Source organism: Anopheles stephensi, chromosome 3, assembly GCF_013141755.1.
Source record: "Anopheles stephensi strain Indian chromosome 3, UCI_ANSTEP_V1.0, whole genome shotgun sequence".
NCBI lineage: Eukaryota > Metazoa > Arthropoda > Insecta > Diptera > Culicidae > Anopheles > Anopheles stephensi.
Window position 1 is genome coordinate 25,990,192 of NC_050203.1, and position 15,249 is coordinate 26,005,440.

Here is a 15,249-nt window from a genome sequence, read left to right on the forward strand (position 1 = left end):
ACAGTTTCTCAACTCGCAAACCGTACAGCAATACTATAATCGTAACGCTGAATGGTGAAGTTGTTCGATGCGTAATCCTAAGATTACGATTTGTCATGGCAAACAGAAACCCTACTAAGCCTACCGGGCCTGATATGAATTATAGACACACACACCCACACACAAACCCAGACCGGAAGAGACCGAATGAAGGCAAATTGTACCGTCGCCGTGAGTGAATCCGGTGTGTAATCCTGCTCCAGGAACATGCTCCCCGAGCAATCGATTGCCATTGTGAAAGGTGTGATTTCAACGAACGAATTAATTAACATTTAATCCCGGGCAAGGTCAAAAAGCGTGTCAAAGATGGCGCTTGGCGATACGGATTTCACAGGTAGGGAGAGGGAGCTTCGGGTTGGAATGATTAGAATCGGTGTTGTTGTTTAATGGTGTTACATTTGAATTATAAATACAAAGCTTAACAATTTTCCCTCGGAAAGCCACGAAAACTTCAACTCCAACGTTTGTCACGTTGATACAATTTTCTTTCGCAAGAAAAGCTGTTTAAAAATTTGAACAACCTTCACGACAACTTGGTCTTTGCGTGCGGAGATTGTGGTGTAATGCACTTCCTGGGATGCACTTCCTGGGTCTGGGATGCAAACTGTTGTGACACCGAACCGTACCGAATGCAATGGTGTGGTTTTGCTGTGTGAGAAAGTGTGGTTTTCCGTGTCGGTATTTGTTTTTACGTAGAATCTTATAAATTTTTGCCCCTTAGAGCGCTTCGGGTGAGTTTGTTCGGAAAAAGGTGGGGTTTTGGTTGTAAGCGTTGCAATGGTGACAGTGGCCGGTGCATTGGACCTGGACGATTGTATCCAGGACAAAAGCCACAAAGAAGTGTGCGAGAGAGTGAGTGGAAAGGGTGTGTGGTTTTTGAGGCAAGTGCTTAGCAATCGGCTGATATTGCTTGGGGGTTTTTGCTGACGAGATTACGTTGAACGTTTGCGTGCACATTTTAGATTCCTTTAAAAATTCTTTGGATGACAGCTTTTTAACTCAATTTCTTTCACCTGACGGATATGAGTACCAAGATAAGTTAGAAGGATTTTGTGTTTAGAGGATGTGAGTTAGAAGAAGCTAAGTGCAACCGCATTTCTTTCAATGGTTCTAGAGCTCGGTGGCTGCAGCTGAGTGTTAGATGACTTGATATCGAGTTTCAGATGCGTGACGGTAGTATTCAGAGAAATTTTCTATATTATATTCTTCTTCGAATGCTCCCTCATCCATTTTCTCCGGACGTAAGAGAGTTGCCAGTATTTGATATTGCTAGAGGGTTCATATGTATGGCTGTGGTTTCAATGGGTACCAGTTCATATGTATTAATTGTACGTTGTATAAAATTATGTAGAATAAGATGAATGAAAATGCTTGAGTATAGCCAATGGTTTTTAGTAGCAGCTTCGGATCTCACTGAACACATCCACCTTTCAGAAGTTACAGAGGTTTCAAGTTGAAGTGGAAACTTAGTACCTGTTTTAAACTCTTGGTAAGTTACGAATAGAACAGGAATATTTACCACTTTTTAGTCTAGGTGCAAGGTGAAGCCGATTTGGGAAAAAATCCTTAACTTTAGCCTTAACTTTGAGGTTACTAATCTACTATATTAGCTTAAGACCTGAATTGATGTCTAGCATTAAATAATAAGTGAAATTTATCTTTTTAGAGGTATGACCCAAAAATAATACATTTTTAATCTACCATCTGATCGTTAATTAAAAATTCAGTTGCATGAATTGCTACTATTGTTCTTAATTTCATTAGGAATAATATGCTGGAACATGATTTTTGAAACATGAGTTGAGTTTAATCAACTTTCTAACTGTCTTTACTTCCGCTATTTCTTGAGGCACAAAAAACACAGAAAACCCTTGCATGATTTAAGACAAACGCCCCTTAAAGCAAAAACTAATCATAACAAATGTTGCCACCGATCGATCGATGTGGTCATCCGCTACACATTTCATCAGCAACGCCTGCAACAACGAACGGACGGAAACACATCTTCTTAACGAAATTCCACTTAAGCAGCTGTTTCACGAGGGATGAAAAACACACTCACCCAAAGTGCATCTCAAAGCTGGGGTGCAAAAAACCCAAGCCAAGGTTTCAAATGGCACGGTGAAGAAGCCAGGTGCCATTTTTCGGACAAACCCGATGTCTGGTAGCCGTTCGATAAAAACAGTGTTCGTGGTAGGACTGAGGCGAGAGTGTCCGATTTTAATAGGAAATTGTTCGAACAAACTCATGGCAACATAAGGTGTGTGGGTAAGACTGTGGGTCTAGCTCAGACGAATGTACCTTGTTACCTTTCAACACCCTAGCCCGGCAGCTCAATTGAAAGAACTGACCGGAGAATATCGACGAACCTAACCTTCGTCAGTGTAAGTGCATTGATCCGTAAAACTCAAATTGAATGTAGAGCTAGACAGGGCACGAGAACCACACCTCTCAGCACACTCAGCTCAGGTGTGTCTAGCAGTTGGACCAGACTTTGGACCGATGGTAGAACCTATCCACGAGGAACAAACGATTCCCTCATCTCATCCCAAGTACAATCGAGGGAGAGGGTGCACTGGAGCACTGATTGGAAGTGAATTTTTCGCACGGCCCGGTCTCTAATCTGTTGTGAAAGCTTTGCACGAAACAGAGACTGGTCGTAGAAGTCGGACCCCTGGATCCTGGGGCACGTTTCTTTCCCGGAAACGACTTCCACTCCTTTGAGGGTTCCACGGCAAAATTTAATTTTCCTCAGCACGGGTAATGCATTTTGGGGGTCCGGCAGGAAGACACGGGTTTACCCAATTTCCCGAACAACCGTTTCCGTGATGTTCGGAGGTGGGCGAGAGACGCTGGTGCACCGTAAGCCGATGGAATCGAATGCTCAGTTCAATATTGTGTCGTGCATTCGGATTCAATCATGCATCGTCATGCATTAAGCGAAATGCCATCGAGCGACCTAAATGGATATCGCCGGAAGTGGTTCGGTTCTAAATGAATTGGAACACATTGGTGTGGAGGGACTCGTTGTCGAATTTGTTTCTTTCTTCTTGCGATCGTTGTCTTTACTACTTGCTGATAACCATTTATTGTTGCTCTTTTGTTGTATTGCAAATTGATTTATTCTATGGAAAGTCGTTTTGGATGCTTTCAAGTCGATAACCTTCTTATAATAACAAGGAGGACATAAAAAGAAATCACAGATAAATTAAAGAACAACTATAACTTGTAAAGAAAAACCTTAATTACTAGGATAAATAATAATTTCGATAAATAAATGAAGAAAAAATTGGTGTTTTACAACTAGAAGAAATTAGATAAGATAAATTAAGTACAAGAGTTTTTTCTATTCTACATGAACGACCTGGCCCAATTAGAAGTTATATTTATTTTTTATAATTTTTTTAAATTTGAATCGTTCTTCCCTTTATTTATTTTCAACAATATTAAGTTTGTTATATCTTTACTTATTTCAATAATTTTCATATTTCTTAATTCTTTTGTCATAATGTTTATTTATTTGATTTTTTTCTTTACTTCTTGTTTGTTGCTAGTGATGCTACAGGTTTGTTTTTGAAGGCGTTGTTTCTTTTTCGTTTTACAATGAGTTTTACATAAGAGAATTTTGCCTCTGGTAAACTTAAAATCGCAGACCGTAAACTATTTTCTGGAATCAATAGTGACCATTTTTTCTCAGCAACGCTATCAACATTTGAGCTTCTTAGCGCGACGATCAAAATTCTTCAGCGCTCAATCTTCCATCATAAACAGCAAATAACGTGCAATCGTGTGGCAACGTGATAAATTCAAAACACCATCGAGCCGTTCGGCAAACAGCAGCAGCAGCAGCTAGCTACCTTGGTAGTGCGCCTCCATGGCAACGTGGCGCGCGTTGCTGTCTGCGGCACTGTTTGTACGAAATAAACGCAGTCACCACCGGAGAAGTGCCGTGGGCCAATCTCGAAAGTGAAAAAGCGTCGAACGTACGTTCTTCGGTCTGCGTTTGCTTTGCGTTTGTTTCGTTACCTTTTCCTGGCTGTTGTTGTTGTTGTTTTTTTTTCGCCGGATACTGGTTCTCCCTTCCGGTACGGGCGGATTTGGAAAGCTTTCGTTCTGTTTCCGTTGCCGTTCCGAGTCGGCAAACGGCCGGATATAGGAGCACCGTCAAGCTCGCGGTTCGAGCGGATATTTGGATTTCGGTAGCAAGGTACAGTATTTGCGAAGGAGCGAAGAAAACGACAGAAATCATGTTCTAAACATGTTTCGTATACATACACACACGCACGCAGTTCGCTTACGATTTTCTACAATTGTTGATTTAGGTTTCTCGTTTAGATGAGCTGTATACCGTGCGCACTGTGGCTTCCGTACTCCGGATAGTGTATGTTTGGGGTGTGCCAGTCGAAGCGGAACGGCGGAACTATTTGAACGTGAAGAAATAGGGGGAACTGTAGCCTTAGCGTTTAAATTGTATCACCAGTACAGTGATACTTGGTGAAGTGTTAACCCAACGTGAACAAAGTCTAGGAAAATGGTACGTTGTTGCTTAGACTTCATATATGACTCTATAAGATTATTGAACTTATTTTGATTATTCCTAACAGGGTCCTAAAAAAGCTAAAGGAAGTAGTAAGTGTCTCCAAAAAATCTCATCATCCTCTTCGAACAAAATAAATCAATGATATTCCTTTTTTTCTCCAGCTGTCATCGATGGCGTCGACACGTCCAGCATGTCCCGGGAGCAGCTGGAGCAATTCGCACTCAAGCTCCGCAATGAGATGGAGCGCGAGCGAGAGGAGCGCAACTTCTTCCAGCTCGAGCGCGACAAGCTGCGAACATATTGGGAAATTACCCGCAAACAACTGGAAGAGGCGAAAGCGGTTATCCGTGGCAAGGAGCGTGATGTCGAGGTAGCTCAGGAGCTTGCCGATCAGGACACCAAGAATGTGATGCAAGAGATGAAACACCTCCAGTACGAGCATCAATCTCACATTGGAGAACTGCGGGCGGAAATGATGACCCAGCTCAAGATGGCTCAGGAAGATCATACTCTACAAGAGCGAGAGTTGCTAAACGACAAACGTGACCTGAAGCGTTTGTTGCGCGAGAAGGAAGAAAACACCGAGCTTGAGATACAGCAGTTGAAGCTCAAGCACAGCGAACTGTTGAGTGTTGAGCGAGCTAAATTTCAGGAAGAAATCGAAGCCATGACGAAGCTGTTTGAGCAGCGGCTGGGAAGCTACAAAGAAGAGGCTGAGGTACGCCACGAGATGGAGCTGTCCGAGGTGGAGGAGCGTAAGAATGGGCAGATCGCTGAGTTGATCAGCACAAACGAGCAGGCGTATCGTGAGATGAAGAGCTATTATAATGCGATCACGCAGAACAATTTGGCACTGATCAACAGCATGAAGGAGGAGATGGAGGAGATGCGTCTGCAGTCGGATAAGGACCTGAAGAGCTTCAGTGAGGTGATGGCGGAGAATAAGCGGTTGACGGAGCCATTGAAGAGTTCGCAGGCTGAGCTGGTAGAGTTGCGGAAGAAGCTGCAGTACTATGATCGTGATAAGGCCACGCTGAATCGAGTGAAGACCCGGTTGAATAGTACGCAGAAGCAACTGTCCAGCTTAAAGTTGGAGCAGGACGTGCTGCAGATGAGGTGTGAGAAGCTGGTGGAAGAGAGGGATCAGTTGAAGAGGTTGTTCGAAAAATCGATGCTCGAATTGCAGCAGAAATCGGGGCTCAAGAACTCGCTTCTGGAACGTAAGCTGGAGTACATCGAGAAGCAAACGGAGCAACGGGAAGCTATTCTTGGTGAGGTCCTATCGTTGGCCGGTATCGAACCTCAATCGTTGAGTGTCCGAATCGAGAAGCTACTGGTTCAGAAGAATGACAAAATTCAGGCGTTACGTTACGATCTAGCTCGAGTGAGCAAGATGTACGACGATCTTCTATCGCTTATTGAGGGCAAGTTGGTAAAGTACGGCATCACCCTGAAGGATCTGGAACTAACCAACCTTCGGCAGGAGAAATAGGGCCCGTTCAAAATGCTTTCGTTACTAAAATCCTGTTGTCACTTAACCCCTTTAACCTAAAGGGGATCTCAAATTTACCCATGGTTCTCTAAGCATTGACGCTTGCACCGCACTTGCCGTAAGATGCGAGCAAATAACACTCGGCACGCGATTGCGTCAAAGCACGCAGACATAGTTGAGAAGTGGGCGAGTTTAAAGCATTTATCTTGACGCTTCAAACCACTAATTACGGAACGAGCGTGTAGCACAAACCGAGCGGTGGTTGAGTGTGCACAAATGCAAATGATAATTATTACAGGCGCATCATTATGAATCATTTATGGGCGTCGTTTAATTTTATCCTCGGGTGGTTGTGTAGGTGTGAGCCTGATTCTGTGTTTCCGCGGCTGCCTTACCAGCTGCCTCACCGGTAATTCCATTTTCCTTTCGCACTTTGCTTCGAAGCACCCCCCGATCCCTGGATTGCTACCCGGCACTGTGATACTGTGCTGGTTGGGATTATGCTACGAAAAGAAGTATAATTCCCTGTCCCAGCACTGATGCAAACAAGCGTACCACCACCGGTTGGATAGATTATTCGCAACACATTCGAGGAAAGGACATTAGGATAAGCGTAAAGTAGTTCCACGTAAGCTGTTGTTTGGTACGAGTACGGTGGTACCTACGTGAGCTATATGCTAGTGTGCGTTTGACCTTTTTTTTGCTCTCTGTCAACATTCAAAACCCTTTAGACGGATGATGCATTCTAGCGTTGAGCCATTGATGGTCACATGGCCATCATACCTCATTAGGGCGATTTAGTAATTAGTGGCTTTATGAGTTGCGACTCGCTGTGCACCAGCTCTTAACGGCTTATTATTTCTTTGCCAAAGTGTGGAAAGGAAGTCATCGGAGAGATTGCACCATTAAAACAGAGTTGGAAATTAATTAAAGACCGTTCTCGTGCGCCGAGCACGAAAGCGACACAATTTAAAGCGCACCTTTGCGTAACTGAAATAGTCGATGTAATGGCACATCCGTATTACCATTCAACTTACCTTCCACAGCGTCAAAGGTACAGCTCGCAAGCACGGAAGCACCATTGCGCCCGTCACATTGCTTATCTGTTTTGGAATCAATTATGCAAATGAAGCCACCGAAGGCTCCGGTCTGACGGAAACGGCTTATTTATTCATCATCACCGTATCGTATCGCGGAATTCGACCGACCGGTCGCCCGGCACTGTACCATTTCCGTACTACGGAACCCAGCAGGGACAATGCAATGTCTTGTGGGGCCGCTGACGGCCTGAAGCTCGCATTCGCTTCCCCGCCTGAGTTGGTGACATCTGTGTGTCCGCCAGGAAACTCATCAATGGTGCTCGCGTTGTGGTTGAGGAGATTGTTTGTGATTAAATCAATCCTTGCTTATTGTGGTTGCGGTGCACGGGGTAACCCGGTAACGCTGGACGGAGAAACCTTGCTGGGCTAGTAAACATCTTGGGCGATGAGCGTGAACGGATGGTTCTGGATGAGGGTGTAATGATACTCGACATTGATTGCTGGATGAATGGCACTGGAATGTGTGTCATGTGTGTGGTTGCGTGTGTATGGATGGATTGTCAATCGAGTGCGAAGAGGATTATCGTATTATCCCTTCGATATGTTCTTAATGGTAAACATAGATTGTGGGGCCTCGTCCGCGTAGGTGTACGCGCTGAATCAGTAATGGCGTGCAGGCTGATTGGATATTGGATGTCGCTAAGGGGATGTATCGCTTTCAAGATGATGTACTACATTTGGAGAGGAATCTAAACTGTGCGAAGATTAATGTTGTATTATTTTCTACAAATTAACTTTCACAGTTTTTTATAAATCTCGGAAATTATTTTATAATGTTCGTGAAGTATTTTAAGACTGAGTAAATGATAAAAATGAGAAATTCTTTTAAGAGATTTATAGATATAGTACGTTAAGCCAGTAGTGGAAAATGGAACACAATATGTATTGTGAGCTCTTTTAATTTATATTTTGTAAACTATATTTAAAGTGCCTATGACACGAATAAAATATCACACTGTATAATACATATGGTGAGATAGAAAAGCGATTGTTTATTATGAGCTTTGCTGAGTTAAATCAACCACTTGCCAGATAGGTTAGCCACGGTGGCATAAAACCAAATCAAGGAAACCCGAAATGAAGTCATTCTTTGTAAATAGCATTTAAAATAGCATCCCTTACATCTTACATCCCTTAATCATCTTGTAACTTGAATTGGTTTCATTCGTTTGGTATACATGTGGTGGGACAGGGACGAGATCGTGTACTGTGAGCTCTGCTTCTTCTTCTGTCAGCTTGTTTGCATTGTAACATTGCATTGCATTGTAACAACACTTTCTGAGCTTCATTTAACTTCTTTTGCTTCTAGCAAAAACCTCAAGTGATGCTCGCTCCTGTTGCTTCAAATAATATATTTTTTCTCTGCTTAATAATGATTGGTGGTGGGATAAAGTAGATATTGTTTATTGTGAACATGTTTAGCTAACATTCTTAAATTCAACAAGATGCTTTGACGACTTCTTCCTGGATGCAAGTGCCCTAGACTATGTGGTCTTGTAAATTTATTGTTCAATTTACCGGAATTGTCTTTTTTGAACCTTTATCGAACAACTGCACAATGTGTTGGCTGGCCAACCTGTCTGATAGCTTCGCCTTATTATTTATCCGTAGTTGGTTCAACCCAATGGTTTGAATGGAATTTCATAGTGATCCTGCACCATTCGATCACCCATTTATCAATGATAGCCATAAAACCATTCTCGCTCGTAGTAAAGTTTGATTTGAGAAAAACTTATACCGAAAAATGGCAGTTTATTCCAAAATGTGCGAATCATAATAAATGATCTCAGTGTCGATATCTTACCAAAAAAAAAACCCCAATCAAAAATAAGCACTGAACACTCGCGCAAGTTTTTTAATCTTTCCTCATCGCCTTCAGCTACTAAAACACGCAATTGCCGGTTGAAAAAGTTCATCCCTTACAAGCTGTGTTACACTAGTTGTGTTCCGTCGAGAAATCGCGCCCTCGCCCAACCTGGAAACTTTCCAGTTCGCAAGGAGAGGATCCGAAGAAATCGGAAGACAAATAAACTCCGGGGAACGCTGTGTGCAATCGAAACGCTAATTTGAACCTGCCACCAAACTATTATTGCCCGCCATGAAAAACGGCAGTTGGCGCTGCTAGAGTTTTGCTATCCGATTTCACACGGAAAATTGGGGATGCAAATTTGGTTACAAATTCGAACGGCAGACAGACAGACGAGACGCGTTTTTCTTTTCTTTGTGTGTGTGTGTGTGTCTCGAAAAGGGGTCGAACAAAAGCTGATCCATCCGAAGAATATTGCAATGCGGGTGTGCTTCACTGGACGGAAGCCGAATGGCATATTTAATTTAACTTTTCCGTTTGCTCCGTTCGGTGAGGACGATGATGAGGAAGCTTGGGGGGAAGTTAAGGAGTGGATGGGGGATGAACGTTGGGCGGGAAACAATCGGAAAATTTAAAAGCCCTTCTCGATCGTGAGGATTAGGAGACAAATTCGAGAGAGCAAAGGACAGAGAAAGTTTAATTTTTTTGCGAAACGGGCCACGAGAGTCTAGCGACAAATCTCGTGCTCGTGATGATGAAAAACTTTTTCATTTTAAAACAGCGATCCTTTAAGGTCTAAACCCAGAATGGGGCGTTTATTTGAACGGTTGGGAAAGTTTTCAATCTCTTATCACCTTCAACAGCGAGTGAGAGGCTTTCGAGTGGTGGTTGTGGCCAGCAGTCCACCGTGCAGTCGATATCGTGTGCCTTCTTGACGTGAGTAATGTTTGCCGGCAAGCAATCCACTAAACAGACCGTAACGGTGAAATGAAAGTCAGTAACGTTTGGCTGGGGTAGCCTGAAACTGGGACCGGTTCAGGTAGGGTTTCCTGGGTGGTAGTTGTGTGTTGTATGTGCACGAATTCAAAGTGAATGCGCCTTTTTCCGCTTTCGATACATTGGATGTAGCACGCGAACGATGAGAAGGAACGGCCGGAACAGAAGCTTTTGGGTTCAGCAGCTGCAGCTTGCTCGAAACTGAGCATCGGGGGTGCTAAAAACAGTATGGCAGGAATGCCCTTTTGGGAAGAAAACAGGAAAAGCGAGCATAAAGTTAAGCAACATCTTTTCCCAGCCTGATGCACTTCGTTGTCTGAGGGCGAGGGACGGTTCAGAGTTCCAAAGGCAGACAGTGCAGTTCTAGAAATGAATAGCATCGTGAACAGTAAGTTTCTTCATGGTGGCGGGAAGCATTTTCTTCGGCATCTTCCCACGGTTGAACTCGTTTTCGGTAAGCACAACTTCCGAAGGGTACGAGGGTTGTCGATTTAAGCGTACTCTTTTTCTGGTTTTATCCTGTATGTATGTTCACCCGGGTTTTTACAACTAGAAATGCTGCTTTCGATTTCATGTTTCAGCTTTTTATTTACCTCCCAGCGCTTGGTTTTACAGTGTACAAAGTGGGGCCAAAGAAAGTGGGGCAAACACACCACGAGCTACAAAAGGCGAACAAAAGGCGCAACTAACGTGTTGAAGAATGCACTTGCTAACAGCATCAAATGTTGCAGCTGCTGAGTGTGCATTTAATTTTGTTTGTGCGAGCGGGGTACTTCCTTTAACACGAATCGGAATCGTACCGCTGGTGCCGTTTTGGCTTTCAGAACGGGAGCTTTGCGAGGGTTTTGCGAGTGTTTTATCTCGCTTCTTATAAAGGCGCTTATCGCAAATGATCGCAATTCAGGCGATCGTGTCATGATTTATCCCGGGGGAGTGTGTAGACTATTTTGGGTCCTTTTCAACCATTTTACTTCCACCATTCGCTAGGACGTGCAGTTACTGTGCACTGGGTTTGTTTACATGAAATAAAATTAAAAATCTGCTGTCCTCTTGTGTACGAGGAGCGTGTTGTATCTTTGACTTCAATTGAAATTGTAATCTTGAAATAAAAATAAACACTCGGCCTGCATGAATTTGACTACGTTTAACGCCTTGATGTATGCAATTACTTTACCCCAGGGTTTACTGGATTTCAGTTGACAACCTAGGAAGGTAATTTTTGAGTGATTACGAAGAATAGCAGCAGTTATAAGGATTAAATCTTCAGTAGATAAATGATACTAACTGGATTGGACAAAATCTATTCTCATCGACAGGTGGAGCGTTCCACGAGTTATGGCTATTACCGTCAAGAATACCAGATTAGTATTCTGTCTTGCAGCCACTACGTGTGCCAGAGCTTATTTTAAATAGATTCAGCACCGATGGAGTCTAGAGGGTCAGTAAGATATCCAGTATGGTTTCTAATGAACATGTTGTTTTACTAGCAAAGAAGCGGAGGGACAATTGCCTATGCATGATGATGACGGTTGACCGCTAAATATTGTTCAGAAAAATTTCTTGAAGATCTTCTTCATAGAAAGCAAACATGAAGATTTGTTGCAGCTGGATGGTTTTGTTGCTCGATCTCATGGCGTTATACCGAGCTGTAGAATTTAGGAAATAGCCTGAACCGGGATCGCGACAGCTAAGCTACATGATGTTAAACTTTCTTTAAGTTCCTTTAACCCGAGCAATTCCTTGTAAGTAAAAATATTAAACGTCCTTGATGCGAAACAAGCAAGCTCCTCCAAGTATCACTAAAAGACCCTTAAAAGTAGTGGCTAACAACATGCGTTCATATCTTTGGAACAGTCAATGAAGAAGTTCTTCAATGAAAATTGCAGCATCTAACATCAAACGCACACCAGGAGGTGGGCAGCATATAGCGCTCAGATGAAATAAGTACCAGCAAGGACATCTGGATGCTAGGAAGCACTCAAGAGTTTCTAAGGTTTCGTTCTTTGGAAACAGTCGCTATCGACCAAACCACATTTATCAAGCGCACATAAACTCAGAAGTTTGTTGTAAGAAGATTTTCATAGCCTTAAAAAATATGTCCTTATTACCGCCATATTGCACACTTTTTCTTCTCCAAAATTCTTTAAAAGTTTTCCTTCCCGAAAAAAAACTCTGGTAGACTCTTTTGTAGTTTATATTCCTCAAATCTATTTTATTTCAATTAGCGTTTTGCACAGGCTCCATCAAATGCGCTCCTCCGCCTTTATTCCACATTCATTAAAAGAGGCTTCAAGAATGATTAAAACATAAACACTTTCCCGGAACTAATTTAATGTCCATCACCAGGTGCCGTACCCACCACCACCACCAAACTCCCCACTTCACCTCATCAGCGACTGATTAATTTTCAATTTATTTCTACAACTTTCCTGGCTTGTGTGACGATTGAATCTCCAGTGTGTGTGTGTCTGTGAGCGAGTGAGTGTGTGTGTGTGTGGTGGGACAGCCTTTTTGCAGCAGCGAACCTATTTCCCTCGGCACATTCGGTGCATGACATTAATTATGCCAAATTGTTCCCGCAATCAAGTGCACTTGAATGTGCATGTGGCCGGCCTTTCGGTAGCAGGTTCACTCTTAAACCCTCCACCCTCGATGGCGGCGGTGGTGGTGTCTTTATTGAGTTTGCACTATCAACGCCACCCAGGGAGGATCGAGTGGGAGCGTGGGGATGCTGCTGAGGCACCTCATAATTCATGGTGCTCTCGAATGGTAAACGAATACAAATGACGAAAATGATGAGTCTGGGAATGGGACCATTTATTGGGAGGGAGAACCATGGAAGGGAGAACGGATTGACCCATTTGGTATCTTGGGCTCCTCCCTCCCCCCCAAACGCGTTGCCCTCCCCCTGATTGTTCATCATATATTGAGTAGTTTGGTAGCAGTGAGGGGGTACACAGCCACCAACATGGTTTCGCTCGGTGTTCATGCCAGAACCTACAGCTTGCCACACGGCGAGAACATAATAAAGTGTGTGTTTATTTATACCCCTTCGCTGATGCTGTTCATGATGATGATGATGATGACCCGGAAATGCATTGAACCCTTTTTTTCTGCATGCAACATCACTGTGTCCAATACATTTTAACCACACTATATGGAGCGTTTCGCAAGCCATCCCCGGCTGCGGATGGTGGCGCCGGCGATAAAGCTTTTATCGGAGGACACAATTTAATTGATTACCATCGCAATGCGCCATCTTCCTTGCGCTTCCGCCAGCGGGCTCCCATCCACCGGACTCCTCTAATGCGCTTTAATGAGGGTGTGGAAAAACACGAGCCGGTCCGAAGCCTCGATTTATCATGTTTTTAAATGATGCACCCATAAATTGTTTGTCTGCTCTTGTGTGATTGTTTTGTGTGAATCGCGTTTCGGCAAAAGGGCACCAGCAAGAAAGCAAAACGTGACCGCGTGAAGGAAGCGAACAATACGTAATAAGAAAAACAGTAGGGTTGAGATTTTCCACTTGAAAAAAAAAAATCGGATGAGCATGGTAAATTAATTTATTTTTCATCCGCATTGCAACGGACGTGCTCCAATCGGAACCGGTATTTTTCCACCCGTAAGCCGTTCGCTTCAGGTCAAGCGCACACTTAGGGAAGGTGCAGATTAAATGGACGGGGGTGCTTATTTTTCTGATTGGGTCAAGAGAATGAAAACATTTTAGCTTCGTCCTGGGCTGGACTTGTGGACCGTGTCAGATGGTTTTTTTTGCTCCTTCTTCATCCTCTTCCACCTGTGTGCCGTGGGATAAGGGCCATTCCAATCCAATACGGTTGGAGAGAAAAGCAATCGACCTTATCGGTGGCTTGGCCTTTGGTGCTTCATTATGGAAAAATTTATTGCTATAATTGAGATCTTTGCTAGGGACAGTGTGCATCGGAGCTTTTTGTTTTCTTCTTTCTTGAAATGCTTATGGTCAGCTGCTCTTGTTCACTGTTTCTTTGTCCTTTGCTATTTTCAGCGATCGGTCGTTGGCGCGCCATGCTTTGGAATCATGGCAACAGCAATTATTTATCTGTCCGCTTACGTGCTCAATTGGGTGCCAGCGTTTGTGGACAAATTCATTAGAGAATGGCGTAGAACAACAGCAACAATGCGATGTTGTGTGTCGTTTTTCAAGCTGAATGTGATAAAACAGGGAATTTATGGTGCAATTGCTACAAGATGTATTGTGCTGTTTGTTTGTTAGGAGCCGTAAACAAACGAGGTGCAAGATGTTTTAATTATTGTAAAACAAATATCGAGTTAAATATGCACAATATATTTAATGCACTCTTCCAAAATGCTCGAACTGATATTTTTTTATTTGATTTATTGTTTGCCATAAAGGCTTAATAAACATGATCTTACCTAGTGGACCAGGTGAAGATGGGAAAGTGTTATGACGAGGAAAACATACGGGAACGGAAAGAGAATGACGAGAGGTGGTAATCAAAAAAATGGGAAAAGGAATTGAAGGAGCGGATAGCGTGAACTAGCGGATCGCTCCTACCCACTGATATACGACGAGGGGGTATAAACACAGGGGGTATAAACACAGACGTGAACGGAGCAATCGCGAAGGAACATGTAAGGGAATCAAGGAGCATATAGTTCAGAGAAATAGAAAAAGAGAAATAGTTCAGAGCTGAGAGTATATTTTGGATGTGATAGGAAAGTAATTTGGTTTTCTCCTTTAACCAGTAAGATATAACAGGTTTCCAGGTTCATTTTTGAATGTCAACAGTACTGTTCACCTCTGTAAAGGATTATTTCAACATCAGCATTAGATGATGGATGTTTAGCAAATTACACACGCGAAGCATGCCTGAGAATAACACTGAACAACCCTGCTCGTAATGTATTTTTAAACCATCCTTATGGTTAAAGGTGGCTTTGTTGGCCTAAATGAAGATGAGATCGTCAGAAATACCCATTACAATACTGTGGATTTAACAAACGAAGCTGTTCGACCGTGAGCAGTTTCAAGGACTTCTGCAGCAGGCCAAGACCGTGAAGTGGTTTTGGCATCAGTTAGGCAAGAAAGTTTTTGTTGTTTAAATAATTGTTTCGAAACAAGCCGTTACTCTTAATTTAAAATAAAAAAATCATTTTTGTTTCAAATATTAGGAATTTTCAATACGTATGAAAAATATATGTGATTATATTTATCATATTACCAACACTGATATGGAGGAAGCTTTAAGACCAATAAAGGAATAGCAAGTTCGCC

At 42.9% G+C, this 15,249-nt stretch overlaps 1 protein-coding gene across 1 annotated transcript; it reads left to right on the forward strand.

The window, feature by feature from the left end:
- Window positions 1-3,435: 3,435 nt before the first annotated feature.
- On the forward strand, window positions 3,436-8,139 carry LOC118511458 (dynein regulatory complex subunit 4-like). Its single transcript, XM_036054559.1, has 4 exons — window positions 3,436-4,246; window positions 4,362-4,573; window positions 4,644-4,668; window positions 4,741-8,139. The coding sequence occupies exons 2-4, from the start codon at window positions 4,571-4,573 to the stop codon at window positions 6,069-6,071; spliced, it is 1,359 nt and encodes a 452-aa protein (XP_035910452.1). The 5' UTR covers window positions 3,436-4,246; window positions 4,362-4,570; the 3' UTR covers window positions 6,072-8,139.
- Window positions 8,140-15,249: the final 7,110 nt, after the last annotated feature.

Bases quoted from the DNA above. Each gene is read 5' to 3' on its own strand.
- LOC118511458 (XM_036054559.1), top strand. The intron at 4,669-4,740 runs GTAAGTGTCTCC...TTTTTTCTCCAG, and splicing joins TAAAAAAGCTAAAGGAAGTA to CTGTCATCGATGGCGTCGAC.